The sequence below is a fragment of the Hemiscyllium ocellatum genome, chromosome 50, assembly GCF_020745735.1.
Source record: "Hemiscyllium ocellatum isolate sHemOce1 chromosome 50, sHemOce1.pat.X.cur, whole genome shotgun sequence".
Taxonomy (NCBI): domain Eukaryota; kingdom Metazoa; phylum Chordata; class Chondrichthyes; order Orectolobiformes; family Hemiscylliidae; genus Hemiscyllium; species Hemiscyllium ocellatum.
This window is the reverse complement of record NC_083450.1, coordinates 3,321,063-3,346,335: the sequence shown is the minus strand read 5'-3', so window position 1 is coordinate 3,346,335 and position 25,273 is coordinate 3,321,063. Positions and strand designations below refer to the sequence as shown.

At 54.1% G+C, this 25,273-nt stretch overlaps 1 protein-coding gene across 2 annotated transcripts in view; it reads right to left on the bottom strand.

The window, feature by feature from the left end:
* Positions 1-1,961: 1,961 nt before the first annotated feature.
* The window catches only part of LOC132805623 (zinc finger protein 687-like), a 69,608-nt gene continuing 46,296 nt past the window's right edge, over positions 1,962-25,273 (bottom strand). For both annotated transcript variants that reach the window (XM_060820797.1, XM_060820796.1), the window contains 5 exons: positions 23,351-23,513; positions 21,917-22,180; positions 20,002-20,114; positions 5,458-5,590; positions 1,962-4,162 (listed from right to left, as the gene is read on the bottom strand). In XM_060820797.1, coding sequence (XP_060676780.1) covers positions 3,722-4,162; positions 5,458-5,590; positions 20,002-20,114; positions 21,917-22,180; positions 23,351-23,513 — 1,114 coding nt within the window. In that variant the 3' untranslated portion in view covers positions 1,962-3,721. The remainder of the gene's footprint in view (positions 4,163-5,457; positions 5,591-20,001; positions 20,115-21,916; positions 22,181-23,350; positions 23,514-25,273) is intronic.

Genomic DNA, 25,273 nt, shown 5'->3' with positions numbered 1-25,273 from the left:
TCCCCCAAGGAATCTCCTGTGCTTTGATAAGGTGGGGTCATATCCTTTCAAATTCTAATCCCGGTCAGGGAATCGGTATTTTGGGACAACACGGTGGCTCAATGGTTAGCACTGCTGCCTTATGACGCCAGGGACCGGGATTCAATCCACCCCTCAGCTAACGGTCTGTGTGGAGTTGGCACATTCTGCCCCCGTGTACACATGGTCACTCTCCGGCTGCTCCAGTCTCCTCCCACTGCTCAGGGATGTGCAGGTTAGGGTGGATTGGCCCTGGGAAACTGTCCCATAGTGTCCAGGGATGTGCAGGTTAGGGTGGATTGGCCATGGGAAATTGTCCCATAGTGCCCAGGGATGTGCAGGTTAGGGTGGATTGGCCACGGGGAATTGTCCCATAGTGCCCAGGGATGTGCAGGTTAGGGTGGATTGGCCATGGGAAATTGTCCCATAGTGCCCAGGGATGTGCAGGTTAGGATGGATTGGCCATGGGGAAATGATCCCATAGGGTGCAGGTTAGGTGCATTAGTCAGGGGTAAATATCAGTGAGAAGGATAGGGGAATGGGTCTGGGTGGGTTACTCGTTGGTCAGTCGGTGTGGACTCGATGGGCCAAAGGGCCTGTTTCCACACTGTCCAGTTTCTATCATTATATGATCTACGATTCTTAATGAGAACAGGCCCGTCCATACCCGGGATTAGCCGAGTGAACCTTCACTCGACTGCCTGCAATCTACCTTTCCTCAGATAAAAGGTCTATGTGGTCAGAGTATTCCAGCTGTGGTCTGAATTGTGCGGTCAATCGTTCTCGCAAAATCTCCCATCTGCTCTACTCCGTTCCCTTCCAAATAAAGAGCAACATTCCATTTCCCTTTGTCAACTTGGATGCTAGGCTTTAGTGCTGGATTCTCAAAACCCTCCATTCTTTCGCTTTCTCCCTTTAAACAATATTCAGCCCCTCTATTCTTTCTGCCAAAGTTTGTAACCTCACCGTTTTCCTGTTCCCTACTCCAGCTGGCAGGTATTTTTTGGCCCACTGTCCATATCCCTGGACAGAACCTCTGTATCATCACGACCGCTTATCTTCCCACCCACTTCTGGATATTCTGTTAACACGGGTGATCATTCACTCCCCTCACCCAACTCACTGGCACTGGACATGCAACGCAGCCTTCAGGGACTCCCACTCACAGATGCAGAGAACAGGATTTATCACTCGAATTATGCTGTTCCCTATCAGCATTACACTGTCATTTTCTCTCCTTCAGTCACATGACTCCCTGTACCAAGGTCAATCTCATTTCCTATTTATTCTGCAAAATTTTACTCTGCATCTAACCATGTGCCATGCCTGTTTTCTTGGGTGGGGTGGGAGGAAGTGTGTGTAGAGGGGGGAGCTTTCTTATTTAACCCTGTGCTGTCCCTGTCTCTAATCCCCTGTCCCTGGGAGCGTATGATGGGGGAACAGCATACAGAGAATGCTATACTCTGCATCTAACCCCATGCTGTACCTGAGAGTTCTTGATGGGGGACAGTGTAGAGAGAGCTTTACTCTGTATCTAACCCTGTGCTGTCCCTTTCCTGGGACGGTTTGATGGGGGGGGGGGGGGGGAGAAGCGTAGAGAGAGCTTTACTCGGTATCTAAGTCTGTACTGTCCCTGTCCTGGGAATGTTTGATGGGGGGGACAGTGTAGAGGGAGTTTAACTCTGCATCTAACCCTGTGCTGTCCCAGTCCTGGGACGGTTTGATGGTAGACAGTGTAGGGGGAGCTTTACTCTGCATTAACAGTTGACAGGCGTCTGCAGTTGACTCACACCGAGAGACATCACATTGAAGAATCAGTGAAAAGATGGCGTCTGTGTAACAAAATCTTTGTAAAATTGTTGAAACGTGTCTGCCTTCTTCAGAGGGTCAACGTGATGGGGGGAGACAAGAGTACGCGCAGAAAGCAAGCAGCCAACACGCTGTTTTTAACAAAGCTGTGAAAATTTTAATGCATTTTTGTTACATTCACTCTCAGATTCACAGAAATCAAACTGTAGAAATCTTTTTTTAAATCTCTGTGCCTACAATTTCAATATATAAATAAATTCTAAATAAAAATTACAATTCGTGTCCTTCAAGAGGCGAGAAGGGAGAAAAAAAAACAGGCTCATTAAAGAATAGATTTCTGACAAATTCCAAAATCTTATCATACAACCCATGGGCTTAGTGCGTGCACATTTGCAAATAACGCCCATCAAACTCTCACCTCCCCCCGCCCCAGCCCAAACCAAACCCCTAACACATCCGAGGAGGACTCCACCTTGAATTCCATGTGAGTTTCTCTCATCTCCTCCCAACTCCAGCAGACTTACAGTCACCAGCAGCAGAGTCTGGTCTCTTTTGCAACGCTGCCATTGCACAGAAACTGAAGACAGACCGGCTAACACGCTCCCCCCACCTCAGCTGACTCCGTGAACACAGCCATCTTGTTAGATGCCACCTCTATCCCCTCACTGAGCCACCATTAATTTCTGCTGCTCCCTCCCTCCTGGCAAGCCCTCTGCCTCCCCGTGCTGCCAGTACCTCCAGGCATCAATATTCACGCGTCTGTCCAGCTCAGCATGCTGCCCCTCACTGGGTGGTCACTGTCAGTGCAGACCAGGTGAACCCCAGCCCAGCTCCCTCACCCGTCTCTCCCCCTGGGTCCGGGGAGTCGGTCCGGTCCCGACCGTATGACCCAGGGCGCGGGGATATGCGTGCGCGCGCGCCCCCCAACACGTCACTTCGACCCTTGCACGCCTTCCTGTTGCGCCGTCACAGCGATGACGTCGGGCTGTGGTCTCACAGGGCATCGCAGCTGAACGCGATCCAGTCCTCACTGAAATCACGTCTGTGGACCTGCCCTCCCAGCTCCCCGTTCGACCCATCTCACCCCACTCCCAAAAAGGAGGGAGAAAAAAAAAAGAGGGAGCACACGAACAGCTACCTCCAGGCTCCACCCTGCCTGGGGTGCTCTTGTTGTTGGGTCAAGCGAGACAGTAAAAGGTAGGAAGGAGCAGAGTACTGGTGATTCAATACCAAACCTGCTCACCTCAGCTGTGGGGGCTTATCCACAGTGAAAGGTGCACGGTCTGGAAATATAAACTCCAAGGCTGTTAACCCATCGCCTGGGTTACTGAGGACCAGTCAGCTCCACTCTCCAGTGGTCCTTCGGGCATAGAGGGGATGTATCACCAACAATATTCCAGGATTAGTTCAGAAATGGGCTCAAGAGACCAAAGTGCCTTATCCTCGGTGAGAGGTTACTAAATACCCCATTCAATGTGTGATACAGGGTGCGGGGGGGGGGGGGGGGGGGGGGGGGAGAGGGCGACAGGAACACAGGGGATTGGTCTTACCCAGAGGCATCCTGCACTGGGCAGCTGCCAGGGTGAGACCGGGCAGACTCCATACGGCCTGGGAACGGGACTCAGTCCCTTCCGGGTCTGTGGCTCTGTACCAGACTGGGTAACCCACACCTCCCTCTCCAGTAAAACCCCCACGTCCTCCTCTCAGATTGTCGCCCAGAAGGAAGGCTGAACTGCAAAAGAAGAGGTGGGAGGGAGGGAGGGGGGTGGGAGATGACGACAATGAAACGAGGAGACTTGCCTTCCCTATCTCGGGACCTTGGGGCTCTCTGGCATTCACCCTGCCAGGCACTATATAAATAAAAACATCCTTGTGAAAGTAAGCTTCTGGGCACTTACTTATCCAGACCGTTTTGTTTGGATTTGATAAAGGCCATTCCGTGTGTCCGAAAGTGCGTTTTTAACAACGGCACGCTCTCAAACAGCTTCCCGCAGACGTCGCAAATCACCCCGCTCTCCAGCTTGATCCACTCGGGATCTCCCTTGTCCTCCGTTCCCTTTGGTCCCGCGGACTCCTTCAGTCCGTGCACGATGAAGAGGTGACGGTTTAACGAGAGCTGGGCAGCGAAGCAGAGCCCGCAGTGACGGCACTGAAACGACGAGCCGCCGGTTCGGTGCTGGGCGATGTGCTTGTGGAAATCGGAGAAGCTGCTGCATGTCTGGCCACACTTCATGCACCGGAAAGGAGAGCTCCCGTTCAGCTTCCGGGTCTTGGCGCCCTCGGAGCCCCAGTGCTCCGGCCCGTCCCTGGAGCTTGGCCGCTTGCGAATGGTCGTCTGTTGAGAGCGAGAGAGAAAGAAAGAAAGAGCGAGAGAGACAGACAGAAAGAGAGAGACAGGGAGAGAGCGAGAGACCGAGCACAAGACAGTGAGTCGGACAGAGAGAGAGGGAGAGAGAGAGGGAGGGAGAGGAAGAGGGAAGAGGGAAGAGAGGAGAGAGAGAGAGGAGAGAGAGAGAGAGGAGAGAGAGAAGGAGGAGAGAGAGAAGGAGGAGAGAGAGAGGGGAGAAAGAGAAAGAGAGAGGAGAGAGAGAGAGAGGAGAGATGAACAGCGGGCACAGGAGTGAACCAGACCCAAGGGAGCGGGCACATGAGTGAGCCAGACAGACAGAGCCAATCCAATAGGGAGCCGGGCAGTCACGGTATGATATTGGGCAGGGACATGCCAAACAGGCGCGTGGGTGGGGGAAGTATCACAGAAAGGCGAAGGGGAGTGGGCCAGGCAGAGGGGGAGGTGTGAGAGTGAGGGGGCAGTATGGCCAAGTGAGCCAGACATTGAGGGTGGGAAAGTGACCAAAAAAAGGCGATCGAGAGTGCAAGCCAGCGAGACAACGAGGGCACACCCGTAAGCAGGCCGGTGCGGAGTGGGACCAAGTGGGCACCAGATTGAGAGGGGAGCGACCAGTCATGAGAGTGGACAGAGAGCGAGAGCACGTGTGAGTGAGGCAGCAGCAGGAGGCAGTGGGGAGGAGGGGAGGGGGGAAACGCATGATGAGAGTGGAACAGCGCGATTGAACCAGAGGACAAGAGCGAGCAAAGGAGACACAGAGAAAGTGAGGAGGGTAAGAGGAGAAAGTGAGGGCAGAGCAGTGAGTAGGAGAAAGAACAAGAGACCCAGAATGTGAAAGAGAGAAAAATAAAGATTTTTTAAAAACGTCATCACTAGCAGATGTGCTCAGTGTTGCTCCTGAAGTCTGTTGTACTGAAAGAGCTCCACAGTACAGGACCAAGACTAGTAAACATGATTTACAATGCAGCACAAAATGACCATGGAAGGAGCTTAGTGGAATCCAATCCAGTCCTGATCAACACTTTAAACACTCCACTTCCAGTAGGAGTCTCTCAACAGCGATTAGCAGCAGAAACACCGGCTGCTTTTCCCCTCCGTACCCCAGGATCGACCCAGACCGCTGCCTTGCCAGAGTTCCATTAATTCAGCGCTGACCAAGCATTGAACGAACGACCAGCTGGTCCAGGCTGTAATCTACAAAGGTGTTTCTCCAGCCCAGCCACCGGGCGGAGGGGCTGTTACTCTGGAAGTCTGTAACGTACATTCTGTCTGAGCGGCGTTACCTTAATGCTCACTCTCTCGAAGAGATTCTCCTGGTCCTGAGCGTGGTCTGCCATGTTAATACCGTGAATGACCTGTAAATGTTTCTCCAGAGTCAGGCGGCTGCTGAACGTCCTCTTGCCTTCACTGCAGTGCCTGAAATGACAGGCAGGATATCACAACACTGCTCTGTGCTCCTTCTAAACAACCTTTGAGAGCAACTAACGAGAAAAAGGAGGAACCCAAGGTTTTGTGAGTGAGTGTTATGGGCATGGCCTGTCTCATCGAGACTGTTCCTGAACCCTCTCAGAGGTTTCTCCATCCTGAGAAAGGTCTTTCCCAAAGGAACGCCACGTTACCTGGGAGATAGATCAACACTCGCTACGTGACAACGCTGCACTCAAAGCAACAAACAAGGCTGTCTCGCAAAAATGAATCTCTTCAGTGGTAAAGGGTAAGTGCGTGGGTACAATCATACGCTCGAGTGCTGAGGGCTCCTGGGGGGCGGTGGTAATGCTCCTGCCTCTGAACCAGGAAGTTCAAGTCCCACCTGCTCCAGAGGGGTTCAATACTCTCTCTGTAAACAGGGTGGTTAGAAAATACCTGCACTCGAGTGCACGGACATGTAGACTATCAAAGAATAAAAAGGTGAGATAGCATGGTGGATGTGAATTTGAATGGATCTGTCCAATTTGCCTGGATTAGAGAGTTGTAAGGAGGGGCTAGAAAAACTCAGGTTGTTTGGAGCAGCAGAGGCTGAGGAGAGATTTGATAGAAGTCTATACAATTATGGGATGCCTGGATAGGGTTGACGGTCAGACCCTTTTCCCAGAAATGTCCAAAACTAGGGAGCACGCATTTAAAGCAAGAGGGGGAAATTCAAAAGGAGACTCACGGGGGGCGTTTTTGTTTTAATCACAGAGTGTGGTAGGAGTGTGTAACACATTGCCGGAGTGGTGGAGGGAGATACAATAGGGGTGTTTAAGGGGCTTTTAGATAAGTGCATGCTTATAACAGGACCAGAGGGATATGGAGCAAGGGCAGGTGTCATGCTCAGCACAACATTGTGGGCCGAAGGGCCTGTTCCTGCGCTATACGTGTGTGTGCGCGCGTGTCTGAGAGTGTGTGTGTGTGTGTGTGTATGCCTATATATATGTGTGGTGTGTGTATGTCTTTATATATATGTATGCGCGTCTGAGAGTGTTTGTATATGTGTGTGTGCGTCTATATATGTGTATGTGTGTGCATGTGTCTATATATATGTGTATATGTGTGCGTCTATATGTGCGCGTGTCTACATATGTGTATACGTGCGTCTGTATATATGTGTGCGCGCGTCTGTATATATATGTGTGTGCGCGTGTGTCTGAATATGTGTGTGCCTGTATATATATGTATTTATATATATATGTGTGCCTGTGTATATATGTATGTGTCTGTATATATATGTGTGTGTGTGTGTGTGTGTGTGTGTGTGTGTGTGTGTGTGTGTGTGTGTGTGTGTGAGAATAGGTGTGTGCCTGCATATATACATATATATATATATATATATATATATGTGTGTATGGCGAAAGTAGGCGCTGCAGATGCTGGAGATTAGAGCGGCGCTGGGAAAGCACAGCAGGTCAGGCAGCATCCAAGGAGCAGGAAAATCAACGTTTCGGGCAAAAGCCCTTCATCAGGAATGAGGCTGGGAGCCTCGGGGGTGGAGAGATAAATGAGATGGGGTGGGGGTGGGGCTGTGAGGAAGGTACCCGAGTGCGCAATAGATGGACAGAGGTGGGGGTAAAGGTGATAGGTCAGACTATCCAGGAAGCACAGTGACAGTCAGTTTTATATTCACTCACACAGTGGGTGAATACTCATCGCTGGGCTGGCTGAGTATTTGTTACCTGCCCCTTATTGCCTGGAGGGTAGTTCAGAGTCAGGCCCATTGCTGTGGGTGGGGAATGATACATAGGCCAGACCAGGCAAAAACAGATTTCCTTCCCTAAAGGACTCACATGAACGAGAAGAACTTTAGGACAGATTTTATACCATTGGCTAGCTTTTTAATCGCAGGTTTTTTGTTGAACTTAAATTTCCTCAAGCTCCCACAGTGGGATTCAGACCCACACACCCTGAACTCCAGGGAGTGGGCAGAACAAAAATAAGTAGTGTACTTTTTAAATTCAGTCCCACTGTGCTAAAAGTCAGCTTGATTACTGAACTCGGAATCTTTACTGCGTCCAGCCAGCAAAGAAACCTCAGTGCCCTTCGAAGCAAATTAAAAACTCATAATTGCAAATGCTGGAAATCAGAAATAAAAGCAGAAATTGCCAGAAAGGCTCAGTGCATCTGGTGACATCTGCAGAGAGAAATCAGAGCTAATGTTTCGGGTTGAGCAGCCCTTCCTCGGAACAGTTTGAGCCGAAACGTTAACTTGGATTTCTCTCCACAGATGTGGATTGTCCGGCAAGTTCGGTTCTTGCCTGTGTACTTTGAAACATGCTGCTTGAGAATCGCCCAGACGGCAAACTACCCTGTGGCGAAAAAGAGTGAGAAGGAACAAGCACCGAATGAGGCTGGGAAGGGACAAAATAACTCTTAAATGATATCAACATGGAGCCTAAGCACCAGCAGAAGCGCTGTAAGAGGCAAACAGTGAAGCAAGCAACTCAACAACACTGAAAATCTGCTCAACCAGCAATTCAGAAATACGACCACTCACTGTTACAGCAACTGGAAAATATCACCGTCCACCCTCAGTCACACCATTCAGGTGAGAACAGCTGACTCTGACAATAAGAGGCGTGTTTTGTCCCGGGTTATGCTCTGAAGGGAGTTTGTAAGGCGGTGGGTGCTGAGCAGTCAGCCAGAGCCACAGGAGACTCGGGATTTTTTTAAAACAATAGAAGCACCTGGCCGAGCTGGCCAAGCTCCCAGGGAACCAGGCCTTTTATAGTTTGAGCTTTCAGCAGTTTGCTGTTGGGAGTCTTGAAGAAGTAGAAGCGGTGTTTCCCCCGCCTCTCGGTCACAGTCTAAAGCCGAGAGCCATCCTCTTGTGGGAGTTACACATGACACCACCTGCTTTTCTAATTTCCCCTTTTTTTGCGAAGGGTGCGTTGACAGAACATTACCTGATTCACTATTGTAATTAGGAATAGTTACTGTATAGAATCCCTACAGTGTGTGGAAACAGGCCATTTGGCCCAATAAGTTCACACTCATCTACTGAACAGCAACCCATCCAGACCCAATTGCCTACCCTATTTCTCCTGACTAATGCACTGAGCCTAAACCTCCCTGAACACTATGGCTAATTTAAGACCATAAGACGTAGGAGTGGAAGTAAGGCCATTCGGCCCATCGAGTCCACTCCACCATTCAATCATGGCTGATGGGCATTTCAATTCCACTTACCCGCACTATCCCCGTTGCCATTAATTCCGAGTGAGATCAAGAAATGATCAATCTCTGCCTTGAAGACATTTAACGGCCCCGGCCTCCAATGACAATGAATTCTATAAAATAAATTTAGCATGGCCAATTCACCTAACCTGAACATCTTTGGACTGTGGGAGGAGCACCCAGAGGGAACCCACGCAGACACGGGGAGAATGTGCAAACTCCACACAGACAGTCGCCCGAGGCTGGAATCGAACCCAGGTCCCTGGTACTGAGAGTCATAGAGGTGTACAGCATGGAAACAGACCCTTCGGTCCAACTCGTCCATGCCGACCAGATATCCTAACCCAATCTAGTCCCACCTGCCAGCACCTGGTTCATATCCCTCCAAACCCTTCCTATTCATATCCCCATTCAGTGCTAACCACTGAGCCGCCCAATAATTAGTAACAAATACTGTATCTACTGTTAAGTTTTCCAATAGAGCTATTCCAAATATTTCTTTTGTTTGTTGCATTGTGACTATAAATGGATGAAAAAAGTGTGTTTTACTTTCAATCTGGTAGTTTGACCAATCGAATTGCATCTGGAACACAACAACTTACACTCACCAATAAGATAAGAAAACGTTAGGGTCTAGACTATCGACTGAATATTTTGAGGGGTCTGATAAGGTCCTAAACATGATTAGAGACCAAAAACATCGTCTCCTCGCGGACCCCAGCAGAATGGGAGTCCTCCATGTTGGTTTTCACAAAGGGAGGAGGCTGAGAGGCAGCGGCTACATCGGAACAGGATGAGAACCGATGGTGGTGGTGGGGGAGGAGGAGAAATTAAGGAAGAGGATCAATCATGAGGTCCACTTGGAGGTGTAGGGAAGCAAGGGCGGACAGTGAGGACGCTGCAGCGGGGGTGTAGGGTAGTAAGGGCGGACAGTGAGGACGCTGCAGTGGGGGTGTAGGGTAGTAAGGGCGGACAGTGAAGAGGCTGCAGTGGGGGTGTAGGGTAGTAAGGGCGGACAGTGAAGAGGCTGCAGTGGGGGTGTAGGGTAGTAAGGGCGGACAGTGAAGAGGCTGCAGTGGGGGTGTAGGGTAGTAAGGGCGGACAGTGAGGACGCTGCAGTGGGGGTGTAGGGTAGTAAGGGCGGACAGTGAGGAGACTGCAGTGGGGGTGTAGGGTAGTAAGGGCGGACAGTGAAGACGCTGCAGTGGGGGTGTAGGGTAGTAAGGGCGGACAGTGAAGAGGCTGCAGTGGGGGTGTAGGGTAGTAAGGGCGGACAGTGAAGAGGCTGCAGTGGGGGTGTAGGGTAGTAAGGGCGGACAGTGAGGACGCTGCAGTGGGGGTGTAGGGTAGTAAGGGCGGACAGTGAGGAGACTGCAGTGGGGGTGTAGGGTAGTAAGGGCGGACAGTGAAGACGCTGCAGTGGGGGTGTAGGGTAGTAAGGGCGGACAGTGAGGAGACTGCAGCGGGGGTGTAGGGTAGTAAGGGCGGACAGTGAAGACGCTGCAGTGGGGGTGTAGGGTAGTAAGGGCGGACAGTGAAGAGGCTGCAGTGGGGGTGTAGGGTAGTAAGGGCGGACAGTGAGGAGACTGCAGTGGGGGTGTAGGGTAGTAAGGGCGGACAGTGAAGAGGCTGCAGCGGGGGTGTAGGGTAGTAAGGGCGGACAGTGAAGAGGCTGCAGCGGGGGTGTAGGGTAGTAAGGGCGGACAGTGAAGAGGCTGCAGTGGGGGTGTAGGGTAGTAAGGGCGGACAGTGAAGACGCTGCAGTGGGGGTGTAGGGTAGTAAGGGCGGACAGTGAAGAGGCTGCAGTGGGGGTGTAGGGTAGTAAGGGCGGACAGTGAAGAGGCTGCAGTGGGGGTGTAGGGTAGTAAGGGCGGACAGTGAAGAGGCTGCAGTGGGGGTGTAGGGTAGTAAGGGCGGACAGTGAAGAGGCTGCAGTGGGGGTGTAGGGTAGTAATGGCGGACAGTGAGGAGGCTGCAGTGGGGGTGTAGGGTAGTAAGGGCGGACAGTGAAGAGGCTGCAGTGGGGGTGTAGGGTAGTAAGGGCGGACAGTGAAGAGGCTGCAGTGGAGGTGTAGGGTAGTAAGGGCGGACAGTGAAGAGGCTGCAGTGGGGGTGTAGGGTAGTAAGGGCGGACAGTGAAGAGGCTGCAGTGGGGGTGTAGGGTAGTAAGGGCGGACAGTGAGGACGCTGCAGTGGGGGTGTAGGGTAGTAAGGGCGGACAGTGAAGAGGCTGCAGTGGGGGTGTAGGGTAGTAAGGGCGGACAGTGAGGACGCTGCAGCGGGGGTGTAGGGTAGTAAGGGCGGACAGTGAAGACGCTGCAGCGGGGGTGTAGGGTAGTAAGGGCGGACAGTGAAGAGGCTGCAGTGGAGGTGTAGGGTAGTAATGGCGGACAGTGAAGAGGCTGCAGTGGGGGTGTAGGGTAGTAAGGGCGGACAGTGAAGAGGCTGCAGTGGGGGTGTAGGGTAGTAAGGGCGGACAGTGAAGACGCTGCAGTGGGGGTGTAGGGTAGTAAGGGCGGACAGTGAGGAGGCTGCAGTGGGGGTGTAGGGTAGTAAGGGCGGACAGTGAAGAGGCTGCAGTGGGGTTGTAGGGTAGTAAGGGCGGACAGTGAAGAGGCTGCAGTGGGGGTGTAGGGTAGTAAGGGCGGACAGTGAAGAGGCTGCAGTGGGGGTGTAGGGTAGTAAGGGCGGACAGTGAAGAGGCTGCAGTGGGGGTGTAGGGTAGTAAGGGCGGACAGTGAAGACGCTGCAGTGGGGGTGTAGGGTAGTAAGGGCGGACAGTGAGGACGCTGCAGTGGGGGTGTAGGGTAGTAAGGGCGGACAGTGAAGAGGCTGCAGCGGGGGTGTAGGGTAGTAAGGGCGGACAGTGAAGAGGCTGCAGTGGGGGTGTAGGGTAGTAAGGGCGGACAGTGAAGAGGCTGCAGTGGGGGTGTAGGGTATTAAGGGCGGACAGTGAAGAGGCTGCAGTGGGGGTGTAGGGTAGTAAGGGCGGACAGTGAAGAGGCTGCAGTGGGGGTGTAGGGTAGTAAGGGCGGACAGTGAAGAGGCTGCAGTGGGGGTGTAGGGTAGTAAGGGCGGACAGTGAAGAGGCTGCAGTGGGGTTGTAGGGTAGTAAGGGCGGACAGTGAAGAGGCTGCAGTGGGGGTGTAGGGTAGTAAGGGCGGACAGTGAAGAGGCTGCAGTGGGGGTGTAGGGTAGTAAGGGCGGACAGTGAGGACGCTGCAGTGGGGGTGTAGGGTAGTAAGGGCGGACAGTGAAGAGGCTGCAGTGGGGGTGTAGGGTAGTAAGGGCGGACAGTGAAGACGCTGCAGTGGGGGTGTAGGGTAGTAAGGGCGGACAGTGAAGAGGCTGCAGTGGGGGTGTAGGGTAGTAAGGGCGGACAGTGAAGAGGCTGCAGTGGGGGTGTAGGGTAGTAAGGGCGGACAGTGAAGAGGCTGCAGTGGGGGTGTAGGGTAGTAAGGGCGGACAGTGAAGAGGCTGCAGTGGGGGTGTAGGGTAGTAATGGCGGACAGTGAGGAGGCTGCAGTGGGGGTGTAGGGTAGTAAGGGCGGACAGTGAAGAGGCTGCAGTGGGGGTGTAGGGTAGTAAGGGCGGACAGTGAAGAGGCTGCAGTGGAGGTGTAGGGTAGTAAGGGCGGACAGTGAAGAGGCTGCAGTGGGGGTGTAGGGTAGTAAGGGCGGACAGTGAAGAGGCTGCAGTGGGGGTGTAGGGTAGTAAGGGCGGACAGTGAGGACGCTGCAGTGGGGGTGTAGGGTAGTAAGGGCGGACAGTGAAGAGGCTGCAGTGGGGGTGTAGGGTAGTAAGGGCGGACAGTGAGGACGCCGCAGTGGGGGTGTAGGGTAGTAAGGGCGGACAGTGAAGACGCTGCAGCGGGGGTGTAGGGTAGTAAGGGCGGACAGTGAAGAGGCTGCAGTGGAGGTGTAGGGTAGTAATGGCGGACAGTGAAGAGGCTGCAGTGGGGGTGTAGGGTAGTAAGGGCGGACAGTGAAGAGGCTGCAGTGGGGGTGTAGGGTAGTAAGGGCGGACAGTGAAGACGCTGCAGTGGGGGTGTAGGGTAGTAAGGGCGGACAGTGAAGAGGCTGCAGTGGGGGTGTAGGGTAGTAAGGGCGGACAGTGAGGAGGCTGCAGCGGGGGTGTAGGGTAGTAAGGGCGGACAGTGAAGAGGCTGCAGCGGGGGTGTAGGGTAGTAAGGGCGGACAGTGAAGAGGCTGCAGCGGGGGTGTAGGGTAGTAAGGGCGGACAGTGAAGAGGCTGCAGTGGGGGTGTAGGGTAGTAAGGGCGGACAGTGAAGACGCTGCAGTGGGGGTGTAGGGTAGTAAGGGCGGACAGTGAAGAGGCTGCAGTGGGGGTGTAGGGTAGTAAGGGCGGACAGTGAAGAGGCTGCAGTGGTGGTGTAGGGTAGTAAGGGCGGACAGTGAAGAGGCTGCAGTGGGGGTGTAGGGTAGTAATGGCGGACAGTGAGGAGGCTGCAGTGGGGGTGTAGGGTAGTAAGGGCGGACAGTGAAGAGGCTGCAGTGGGGGTGTAGGGTAGTAAGGGCGGACAGTGAAGAGGCTGCAGTGGAGGTGTAGGGTAGTAAGGGCGGACAGTGAAGAGGCTGCAGTGGGGGTGTAGGGTAGTAAGGGCGGACAGTGAAGAGGCTGCAGTGGGGGTGTAGGGTAGTAAGGGCGGACAGTGAGGACGCTGCAGTGGGGGTGTAGGGTAGTAAGGGCGGACAGTGAAGAGGCTGCAGTGGGGGTGTAGGGTAGTAAGGGCGGACAGTGAGGACGCTGCAGTGGGGGTGTAGGGTAGTAAGGGCGGACAGTGAAGACGCTGCAGCGGGGGTGTAGGGTAGTAAGGGCGGACAGTGAAGAGGCTGCAGTGGAGGTGTAGGGTAGTAATGGCGGACAGTGAAGAGGCTGCAGTGGGGGTGTAGGGTAGTAAGGGCGGACAGTGAAGAGGCTGCAGTGGGGGTGTAGGGTAGTAAGGGCGGACAGTGAAGACGCTGCAGTGGGGGTGTAGGGTAGTAAGGGCGGACAGTGAGGAGGCTGCAGTGGGGGTGTAGGGTAGTAAGGGCGGACAGTGAAGAGGCTGCAGTGGGGTTGTAGGGTAGTAAGGGCGGACAGTGAAGAGGCTGCAGTGGGGGTGTAGGGTAGTAAGGGCGGACAGTGAAGAGGCTGCAGTGGGGGTGTAGGGTAGTAAGGGCGGACAGTGAAGAGGCTGCAGCGGGGGTGTAGGGTAGTAAGGGCGGACAGTGAAGACGCTGCAGTGGGGGTGTAGGGTAGTAAGGGCGGACAGTGAAGACGCTGCAGTGGGGGTGTAGAGTAGTAAGGGCGGAGAGTGAAGAAGCTGCAGTGGGGGTGTAGGGTAGTAAGGGCGGACAGTGAAGAGGCTGCAGTGGAGGTGTAGGGTAGTAAGGGCGGACAGTGAAGAGGCTGCAGCGGGGGTGTAGGGTAGTAAGGGCGGACAGTGAAGAGGCTGCAGCGGGGGTGTAGGGTAGTAAGGGCGGACAGTGAAGAGGCTGCAGTGGGGGTGTAGGGTAGTAAGGGCGGACAGTGAAGAGGCTGCAGTGGGGGTGTAGGGTAGTAAGGGCGGACAGTGAAGAGGCTGCAGCGGGGGTGTAGGGTAGTAAGGGCGGACAGTGAAGAGGCTGCAGTGGGGGTGTAGGGTAGTAAGGGCGGACAGTGAAGACGCTGCAGTGGGGGTGTAGGGTAGTAAGGGCGGACAGTGAAGAGGCTGCAGTGGGGGTGTAGGGTAGTAAGGGCGGACAGTGAAGAGGCTGCAGTGGGGGTGTAGGGTAGTAATGGCGGACAGTGAGGAGGCTGCAGTGGGGGTGTAGGGTAGTAAGGGCGGACAGTGAAGAGGCTGCAGTGGGGGTGTAGGGTAGTAAGGGCGGACAGTGAAGAGGCTGCAGTGGAGGTGTAGGGTAGTAAGGGCGGACAGTGAAGAGGCTGCAGTGGGGGTGTAGGGTAGTAAGGGCGGACAGTGAAGAGGCTGCAGCGGGGGTGTAGGGTAGTAAGGGCGGACAGTGAAGACGCTGCAGTGGGGGTGTAGGGTAGTAAGGGCGGACAGTGAAGAGGCTGCAGTGGGGGTGTAGGGTAGTAAGGGCGGACAGTGAGGACGCTGCAGTGGGGGTGTAGGGTAGTAAGGGCGGACAGTGAAGAGGCTGCAGTGGGGGTGTAGGGTAGTAAGGGCGGACAGTGAGGACGCTGCAGTGGGGGTGTAGGGTAGTAAGGGCGGACAGTGAAGACGCTGCAGCGGGGGTGTAGGGTAGTAAGGGCGGACAGTGAAGAGGCTGCAGTGGAGGTGTAGGGTAGTAATGGCGGACAGTGAAGAGGCTGCAGTGGGGGTGTAGGGTAGTAAGGGCGGACAGTGAAGAGGCTGCAGTGGGGGTGTAGGGTAGTAAGGGCGGACAGTGAAGACGCTGCAGTGGGGGTGTAGGGTAGTAAGGGCGGACAGTGAAGAGGCTGCAGTGGGGGTGTAGGGTAGTAAGGGCGGACAGTGAGGAGGCTGCAGTGGGGGTGTAGGGTAGTAAGGGCGGACAGTGAAGAGGCTGCAGCGGGGGTGTAGGGTAGTAAGGGCGGACAGTGAAGAGGCTGCAGCGGGGGTGTAGGGTAGTAAGGGCGGACAGTGAAGAGGCTGCAGTGGGGGTGTAGGGTAGTAAGGGCGGACAGTGAAGACGCTGCAGTGGGGGTGTAGGGTAGTAAGGGCGGACAGTGAAGAGGCTGCAGTGGGGGTGTAGGGTAGTAAGGGCGGACAGTGAAGAGGCTGCAGTGGGGGTGTAGGGTAGTAAGGGCGGACAGTGAAGAGGCTGCAGTGGGGGTGTAGGGTAGTAAGGGCGGACAGTGAAGAGGCTGCAGTGGGGGTGTAGGGTAGTAATGGCGGACAGTGAGGAGGCTGCAGTGGGGGTGTAGGGTAGTAAGGGCGGACAGTGAAGAGGCTGCAGTGGGGGTGTAGGGTAGTAAGGGCGGACAGTGAAGAGGCTGCAGTGGAGGTGTAGGGTAGTAAGGGCGGACAGTGAAGAGGCTGCAGTGGGGGTGTAGGGTAGTAAGGGCGGACAGTGAAGAGGCTGCAGTGGGGGTGTAGGGTAGTAAGGGCGGACAGTGAGGACGCTGCAGTGGGGGTGTAGGGTAGTAAGGGCGGACAGTGAAGAGGCTGCAGTGGGGGTGTAGGGTAGTAAGGGCGGACAGTGAGGACGCTGCAGTGGGGGTGTAGGGTAGTAAGGGCGGACAGTGAAGACGCTGCAGCGGGGGTGTAGGGTAGTAAGGGCGGACAGTGAAGAGGCTGCAGTGGGGGTGTAGGGTAGTAAGGGCGGACAGTGAAGAGGCTGCAGTGGGGGTGTAGGGTAGTAAGGGCGGACAGTGAAGAGGCTGCAGTGGGGGTGTAGGGTAGTAAGGGCGGACAGTGAAGACGCTGCAGTGGGGGTGTAGGGTAGTAAGGGCGGACAGTGAAGAGGCTGCAGTGGGGGTGTAGGGTAGTAAGGGCGGACAGTGAAGAGGCTGCAGTGGGGGTGTAGGGTAGTAAGGGCGGACAGTGAAGAGGCTGCAGTGGGGGTGTAGGGTAGTAAGGGCGGACAGTGAAGAGGCTGCAGTGGGGTTGTAGGGTAGTAAGGGCGGACAGTGAAGAGGCTGCAGTGGGGGTGTAGGGTAGTAAGGGCGGACAGTGAAGACGCTGCAGTGGGGGTGTAGGGTAGTAAGGGCGGACAGTGAAGACGCTGCAGTGGGGGTGTAGGGTAGTAAGGGCGGACAGTGAAGAAGCTGCAGTGGAGGTGTAGGGTAGTAAGGGCGGACAGTGAAGAGGCTGCAGTGGGGGTGTAGGGTAGTAAGGGCGGACAGTGAAGAGGCTGCAGTGGGGGTGTAGGGTAGTAAGGGCGGACAGTGAAGAGGCTGCAGTGGGGGTGTAGGGTAGTAAGGGCGGACAGTGAAGAGGCTGCAGTGGGGGTGTAGGGTAGTAAGGGCGGACAGTGAAGAGGCTGCAGTGGGGGTGTAGGGTAGTAAGGGCGGACAGTGAAGAGGCTGCAGTGGGGGTGTAGGGTAGTAAGGGCGGACAGTGAAGAGGCTGCAGTGGGGGTGTAGGGTAGTAAGGGCGGACAGTGAAGAGGCTGCAGTGGGGGTGTAGGGTAGTAAGGGCGGACAGTGAAGAGGCTGCAGTGGAGGTGTAGGGTAGTAAGGGCGGACAGTGAAGACGCTGCAGTGGGGGTGTAGGGTAGTAAGGGCGGACAGTGAAGAGGCTGCAGCGGGGGTGTAGGGTAGTAAGGGCGGACAGTGAAGAGGCTGCAGCGGGGGTGTAGGGTAGTAAGGGCGGACAGTGAAGAGGCTGCAGCGGGGGTGTAGGGTAGTAAGGGCGGACAGTGAAGAGGCTGCAGCGGAGGTGTAGGGTAGTAAGGGCGGACAGTGAAGACGCTGCAGCGGGGGTGTAGGGTAGTAAGGGCGGACAGTGAAGAGGCTGCAGCGGGGGTGTAGGGTAGTAAGGGCGGACAGTGAAGAGGCTGCAGTGGGGGTGTAGGGTAGTAATGGCGGACAGTGAAGAGGCTGCAGCGGGGGTGTAGGGTAGTAATGGCGGACAGTGAAGAGGCTGCAGTGGGGGTGTAGGGTAGTAAGGGCGGACAGTGAAGAGGCTGCAGTGGGGGTGTAGGGTAGTAAGGGCGGACAGTGAAGAGGCTGCAGTGGAGGTGTAGGGTAGTAAGGGCGGACAGTGAAGAGGCTGCAGTGGGGGTGTAGGGTAGTAAGGGCGGACAGTGAAGAGGCTGCAGTGGGGGTGTAGGGTAGTAAGGGCGGACAGTGAAGAGGCTGCAGTGGGGGTGTAGGGTAGTAAGGGCGGACAGTGAAGAGGCTGCAGTGGGGGTGTAGGGTAGTAAGGGCGGACAGTGAAGAGGCTGCAGTGGGGGTGTAGGGTAGTAAGGGCGGACAGTGAAGAGGCTGCAGTGGAGGTGTAGGGTAGTAAGGGCGGACAGTGAAGAGGCTGCAGTGGGGGTGTAGGGTAGTAAGGGCAGACAGTGAAGAGGCTGCAGTGGGGGTGTAGGGTAGTAAGGGCGGACAGTGAAGAGGCTGCCTGATCTGCTGTGCTTTTCCAGCATCACACTCTTGACTCGAGAGGAGAATCAGGGCACGATTTTCAAATAAGACAGATAAGATTTGAGGAGATTTCTTTGTTTTAACTCCGAGGAATTCCCTGCTGCAGCGTGTTGGAAAAGCTTCAGTCTTTGAGAATGTTGAAGGTAGGGATTGATAGATTTCTCATTCCCAGTGCTGTACAGGGTTAGGAGGATGGGGCGACTAAAAGGCATCGAAGGGTTCCACCAGCCACCATCGTATTGACTGGTAGGGAAGGATCGAACGGCCTGCTCCTGTTCCTACGGTGTTGAACTCAAAGGCAGTCTTTTGGTGGACAGAGGAGGCACTCTCACAGTCACTTACAGAGAAACGAGATTACAAACGTAAGCGGACTGAATATGATTGACTTTTAAAAAGCAAAGCACTTGTTTGACCTGAGCTGTGGGGTTGCTTACAGGCTGTAGGAATGACATCAAGGTCACAGATGGACAGCAGGGGGAGACATCCCACAACAGGACCGATGGGGATGTGTGAGGGTGTGTGTGTGTGCGTGCGAGAGAGGGCGCGCGCGTGAGACAAGAGTGTGCGCACCCAAGAGTGTGCGTGTGCGAGAGAGTGTGCGTGTGCGAGAGAGTGTGCGTGTGCGAGAGAGTGTGCGTGTGCGAGAGAGTGTGCGTGTGCGAGAGAGTGTGCGTGTGCGAGAGAGTGTGCGTGTGCGAGTGTGTGTATGTATTTTGGGGGGTGGGAGAGATGAGTTGAGGAGTTCAATGAGGATCAGTGATTGATCTCTACATACAGGAGGAAACTTGACAATGGTTTTCAAAATCACACCAGGAGTTTGTAGCTCAGATAAACGGGGAATTGTTGACAGTTCTGGGGGGGGGGGGTAACCAGAGGGACGGACAGAAATTTAACATAATTGGCAAAAGAACCAAAAGATGAGTCAAAGCAGCTATTTTTTTTGTTAAAAAGCAGAAGCAGTTGGAGGTTGTGATCTGGGGACTTGCAGGGCTATGGATCCAGGATTATGGGGACTGATCTACCAAAGGGCTAGCATAGGCACGGTGGGCTAAATGGCCTCGTCATCAACGCCACCATTTCACAGTGTGCCTGAACCTCCCTTTGCCGCCGGCTGGCTTCTACTGAAATATAGGGACGGCTGCTGGAGGTCAGATCCCAAAGCTTAAAGTTCAGGAAGAGATGACCGGAGCAGGGGGATGCGGCACCCGGAAAGATCTTGGAATCTCGGATTTCACAATGGGAAATATTCTCGTTGCCAACGAAAGCCTGCCACTCTCCCACCCCGGTAATGCTCTCTTCTAACCTCAGCAGTCTGGCAGAAGATACAGAAGCTTGAACACACGCACTAACAGATTCAGGAGCAGCTTCTTCCCTGTAATTAGACTGACAAATGGATGGATCGCACTTCAAGTGATGTTGATCTTGCTTTGTGCCCCTCCTGTGTAGCTGTAACCCTGTGTGTCTCGTCCTGTCCAAGCTCCCTAGGATCTCCATGTCCCTGTTTGCGACGATCTGTCTCTATTGCTCGCAAAACAAAACCTTTCACTGTACTGAGGCACACATGACGACAATAAATCGAACCTGGTCAGGCCATACAGAGGTCAGCGGGCTGAACGGACTCGTGCCGTCTATAGGAGATGTTGAAAGGGGTGCTGGCTGAGAGTCTGACAGAACAGAGAGGCTGGTTGCTCAGCTCAGCTCAGCCCAGGGAGAGGAGTAAAGAGTGGGCCAGGTGATCACTGGGCTGGAGTCAGTGAACGGTTCCCAGACCAGGGCCTGGCACAGTGGGCTTCCTTTGTGGAGGAATTCCGAGCGACCAGCCGATATAGCTCCATGTCCACCACCACGGAGACCCACTTTCCGTTTCCGAACTTAAGCCGTGCTTGCAATTCTCAGCTCGCTGCTGCCAGGGTTAGTGGAGGAAACGGGCTGGAGTGTACTGCAGTCAGCTTGTCTTGCTGAGAGTCAGACCCTGGCTTGGGAGGGGGAAGGGGTGAGAGGGTTGTGTCAGACACTAGGCCGCAGGCTGCACCTGGAAGGCTCCCCTCAGTGTGAGCAGGGCCCTGGCCGTGATAACCACTTCACCCCCCGGAGAGAACCTTTGAGTTGGGAGTGGTCGGCTTACCTGCAGCTGTAGACGCGTTTAATCCCCTCGTGGTTGACTCGGACATGCCTTCGCAAGCTGGGAGCGGAGCAGAACGATCTCTCACAGAGTCTGCACGGGAACTTCTTCATCGCCTGCACCGACAGGAGGGGATAAAATAAAACACACCAGAAACTAACGTTAGCGCTCTGAGGCAACACCCTCCCATCTCAGAGAAAACCTTCTCAAGCCTCACCATACAATACTGCAAACCTTGGCCCAAATGTCACATAAAACAGGCCATTCAGCCTGCTCTGCCATTCAATACTATCACGGCTGATGGGCCAACACAGTCCCCTGCTTTGCCCTCTCTCTCCAACTCCAAACCATCTCCAAACATTCAATGTTTCGGCCCCGACCACTTTCTGTGGCAGAGATTTCCCGAGTTTCTGGGTGAAGACATTTCTCATTTGAGTCTGACTCCGAAACGTTGACTTCTCCACCTGCTGATGCTGTCTGGCTCGCTGTGTTCTCCCAGCCTCCCGTTTGCCTACCCCCTGGTTCTGGTCGTCTTAGTCAGTGAGAAAACCCTTCCTGCATTCATGTCGATTTTCCTGCTCTTCGGATGCTGCCTGACCTGCTGTGCTTTTCCAGCATTACTCTAATCTCCAGGTTCTGCAGTTCCCAGTTTCACCTACGGTCTCATCTGGTCAGACTTTTACAGGTTTCTAGGAGATTCCCACCCCTCGTTTTCCTAACCTCCAGGTGAACATGCTCCTGACTGAGCCAGTCTCTCCTCATATGTCACCCCAGGGATCAGTCTGGTTCAAAACCACTTCGTACAGAGAAAGATCCCACAAACAAGAGCGAGGTGCATGTCATTCAGCTCGTCCCAGGATGAAAGGCTTACCTTCTGAGGGAAGGGTGAGCCCCTGTGAGGCGGGGAGAGGGGGGGATTGGTGATGAGAAGATGCCGAGGTGACCTTACTGAAACGTGCCCAGGTTGCAGAGGAGGCTACAGGAACCAGATACAGGGAGGATGTTTCCACTTTATAGTCTGCCTGCTCCCTGGTACTCATTTCCCCCTTTGGGGTAGCACTATGGCTCAGAGATTCGCACTGCTGCCTCACAGCTCCAGGGACCTGGGTTTGATCCCACCCTCGGGGCAACTGTCTGTGTGGAGTTTGCACGTTCTCCCGCCGTGCCTGCATGGGTTTCCTCCGAGTGCTCCAGTTTCCTCCCGCAACCCAAAATGTGCAGGTTAGGGTGGATTGGCCATGGGAAATAGTCCCATAGTGCCCAGGGATGTGCAGGTTAGGGTGGGTTGACCATGGGAAATTGTCCCATAGTGCCCAGGGATGTACAGGTTAGGGTGGATTGGCCATGGGGAATTGTCCCATAGTGCCCAGGGATGTACAGGTTAGGGTGGGTTGGCCATGGGAAATTGTCCCATAGTGCCCAGGGATGTACAGGTTAGGGTGGGTTGGCCATGGGAAATTGTCCCATAGTGTCCAGGGATGTGCAGGTTAGGGTGGATTGGCCATGGGAAATTGTCCCATAGTGTCCAGGGATGTGCAGGTTAGGGTGGATTGGCCATGGGAAATTGTCCCATAGTGTCCAGGGATGTGCAGGTTAGGGTGGATTGGCCATGGGAAATGCAGGGTTATGGAGGGGATGTGGAGAGGGGGCTCTTTGAGGGGTTGGTGTGAATTCAATGGGCCGAATGCCCTGCTCCCACACTCAAGGACTCTATGATGATTGAAGGGGAAACCAGTCAGTCAATAAAATGTTGAGAGAGAAAGATGGAGAATGTGTTTCTCTTAAGAGGCTGGTTACCGCCTGGAATTGTCTTTGCTAGAAGGTGGTGGAGGCTTTGTTGCTGGACGTACTCAGTGCTGAGTTACGATAATGGTGAAGGGTGAGGGAGAGGGTGGAGAGATCGCTGCTGGGCACTGACCTTGCCGTGGTCCTTCTTCATGTGGGTGACATATTCCTCACGCTCAGGGAACCACATCTGGCATTGTCCACATGTCCAGCCAGCATTCTTCAGCTTCAGCCTCATCTCCTTCCTGCGCTGGAGGCTCAGCACGGCCTTGGAGCTGGTGGAAGACTCATCGGTGGAGACGTCGGTGGAGTCCGGGCTGGACTTGGCCGTGCCTTTCTCAGGTGGCATGGTCAAGCCGGGGGCTGCATCCTCACTCTTCAAGTTGGAATGGGTGCTCTGAGGGAAGACAGGCAACCATGACTGATTTGATCAAAGCACAGAGAGCGAGAGATGAACCCCTTCAGCCCTCCCTCCCTCCCTGGGGTTGCTGATGTCCCAGGAGATGCCCTCTGCCTCCTCAGCCACATGTCTCAGCAATGGCGGATTTGCTCCTGTTCCTGTCAGCACAGTGCTCTTGTCCCGTCCGGACATTACATGGCAAGGCATTCCCTGAGTATCCAAGAGTCTTGACAATAATGTCCAGGCGGCCCAGTGGCTCAGTGGTTAGCACTGCTGCCTCACTGCGCCAGGGACCTGGGTTCAACTCCAGCCTCAGGTGACTGGAGTTTGGACCTTCTCCCCATCCCGTCTGCATGGGCTTCCTCCCACAGTCCAAAGATGTGCAGGTTAGGGTGGATTGGTCATGCTAAACTGCCCATAGTATTCAGGAATGTATAGGTTAGGTGCATTGGCCAGGATTAAATATAGGATAACGAGGGAGGAGAGTGGTTCTGGGTGGGTCTTCATTGCCCAACAAAGCACATTCAGGCCCCATAGACTCCAGAGCGAGCGCCGAAAACAGATGATTGAACAGAAGGATGTCACAGCCGACATCGCATCCAGTATCTGCTGGAATAGGCAGCTCAACGACCAGGCTCCTCGGAAAGACAACACCTCCATACTCCCACATCGCTGACCCTCCGACAGTGCGGCGCTCCCTCAGCGCTGACCCTCCGACAGTGCTGCGCTCCCTCAGCGCTGACCCTCCCACAGTGCTGCGCTCCCTCAGCACTGACCCTCCCACAGTGCTGCGCTCCCTCAGCACTGACCCTCCCACAGTGCTGCGCTCCCTCAGCACTGACCCTCCGACAGTGCCCACTCCCTCAGCACTGACCCTCCGACAGGGCCCACTCCCTCAGCACTGACCCTCCGACAGGGCCCACTCCCTCAGCACTGACCCTCCGACAGGGCCCACTCCCTCAGCACTGACCCTCCGACAGTGCTGCGCTCCCTCAGCGCTGACCCTCCGACAGTGAACGATGGGATTTGAAATAAATTTTCATGCTGGAACCTGCCACATCGGATTTCCCCACTGTGCCCAGCTAAACCAACATCTCCTGGTTTATGGTGGTGGGGGGGTGATTGCAGGAGGAGCAGATGGAAGATGATGGTATTTTCTCTGCTCACCTTGATGTGCTCCATCATGGTCCTTTTCTGAGCGTAAAGCACTGGGCACTGAGGGCACTTGAAGACGTTGACCCGTTGCTTGGTCAGGTGTTGGTCAAAGTGGGAGCTGAGCAGTGGCTGATGGGTGAAAACTGTATCACACATGGCGCATTTATGGATCACTCTGTGGGTCAGAGAGAGAGAGACAGAGAGAGACAGAGAGAGACAGAGAGAGACAGAGAGAGAGAGAGAGAGACAGAGAGAGAGAGAGACAGAGAGAGACAGAGAGAGAGACAGAGACAGAGAGAGAGAGAGAGAGAGAGACAGACAGAGAGAGAGAGAGACAGAGAGAGAGAGAGACAGAGAGAGAGACAGAGAGAGAGACAGAGAGAGAGACAGAGAGAAGGAACACAGTGAAGATTAACACCGTAAAGCAAAAAACTGACAATACACTCAGGACATGGATTGAGCCACACAGTTTGAGCAGCAGGAGGCCATTTGACCCATCGAGCCTGCTCTGCCATTCCTTACAATCGCGAATTCAATGTTTGTGACTTCACCTTCACTTTCCAGCCCAGCCCCTGTACCCTTCAGCCCCCTGCTCAATCAAAAATCTCTCTTCAATGACCCAGCCTCTTCTGCCAGTCTCTGGGGAAACACTCCCACAGGTTAGCCCTCAGAGAGAAAATTGCTCCTCGTCTTGGTCTCAAATGGGAGAGCCCCTGGGTTTTAACCTCTGAGGCCTAGCCTGAGAGGGAAGACACACCCTCCCAGCATTTAGCCCATCAAGCCCCCTCGGAATCCCTCGATTTTCAACACGATCACCTCTCATTGTTCATCACACAAACCCCTCATCACTTCCAACGCAAGTCCACCAAATATGATTCAAGGTTTGGGATGAATAGATATTGCACGCCCTTTAGCTTGCAATTTGGGTTTTGAACTAGTGGAATGTAGGTTTCTGACTACAAAGAGATTTAACGATGAACTGTGCGGGCTTTCAGGAGCCATGGCTTGATTTAAGAAAAAAAACAGACTGAGAAACAGCTTGAAGTAAAAGGATTTTGTTTGCATTAGGACAGCTTTGATAAACACAGGCTAAACACTGAAGTGTTTCCAGTAAGGAGGAAGTGGAATCGTTGTTTTTTGGCTTTGGGGAATACCCAGAGTTTCAATGGTCTTTACAATCGATTCACCACTCTCCTGGTTGAAGTCCGATGCAGAGCTGAAAATGTATTGCTGGAAAAGCGCAGCAGGTCAGGCAGCATCCAAGGAGCAGGAGAATCGACGTTTCAGGCATGAGCCCTTCTTCCTTGAAGAAGCTCTTTTCCTCTCCTGCCCCTTGGATGCTGCCTGACCTGCTGTGCTTTTCCAGCAACACATTTTCAGCTCTGATCGCCAGGATCTGCAGTCCTCATTTTCTCCTCAAAGTCAGATGCATGAAACCACTTCTCCAAGCGAAAGGAGAGAAATTAAAACAGTGAATGAATAAGTCGCCTCAGAATGAGGGGTTTAGTTTGAAAGCTCCTGACCAGGAGTGTTTTGATATCAGGTGAAGAGGCCATTCCAAGCTGAGAAAGTCGCCCTTCAGTTGGGAATACTCAAGGCACCAACTTCCCGAGACTGGAAACGTAACACCACGGTCAATTCAAACTGAAGAGTTTGAGAAGGGAATACTCTGATGCCTGTAACTGCAAAGTGGTGCTGCTGAGATTGATATAACATTGGCAGGGTCGCTTGGCCTGAAACGTCAACTCTGATTCCTCTCGGCAGATTATGCCGGATGTGCCGAGCTTTTCCAGCAATTTCTGGTTTGGTTTGTGGTTGTTGTGGTTCTGTTCGCCGAGCTGGGAATTTGTGTTGCAGACGTTTCGTCCCCTGTCTAGGTGACATCCTCAGTGCTTGGGAGCCTCCTGTGAAGCGCTTCTGTGATCTTTCCTCCGG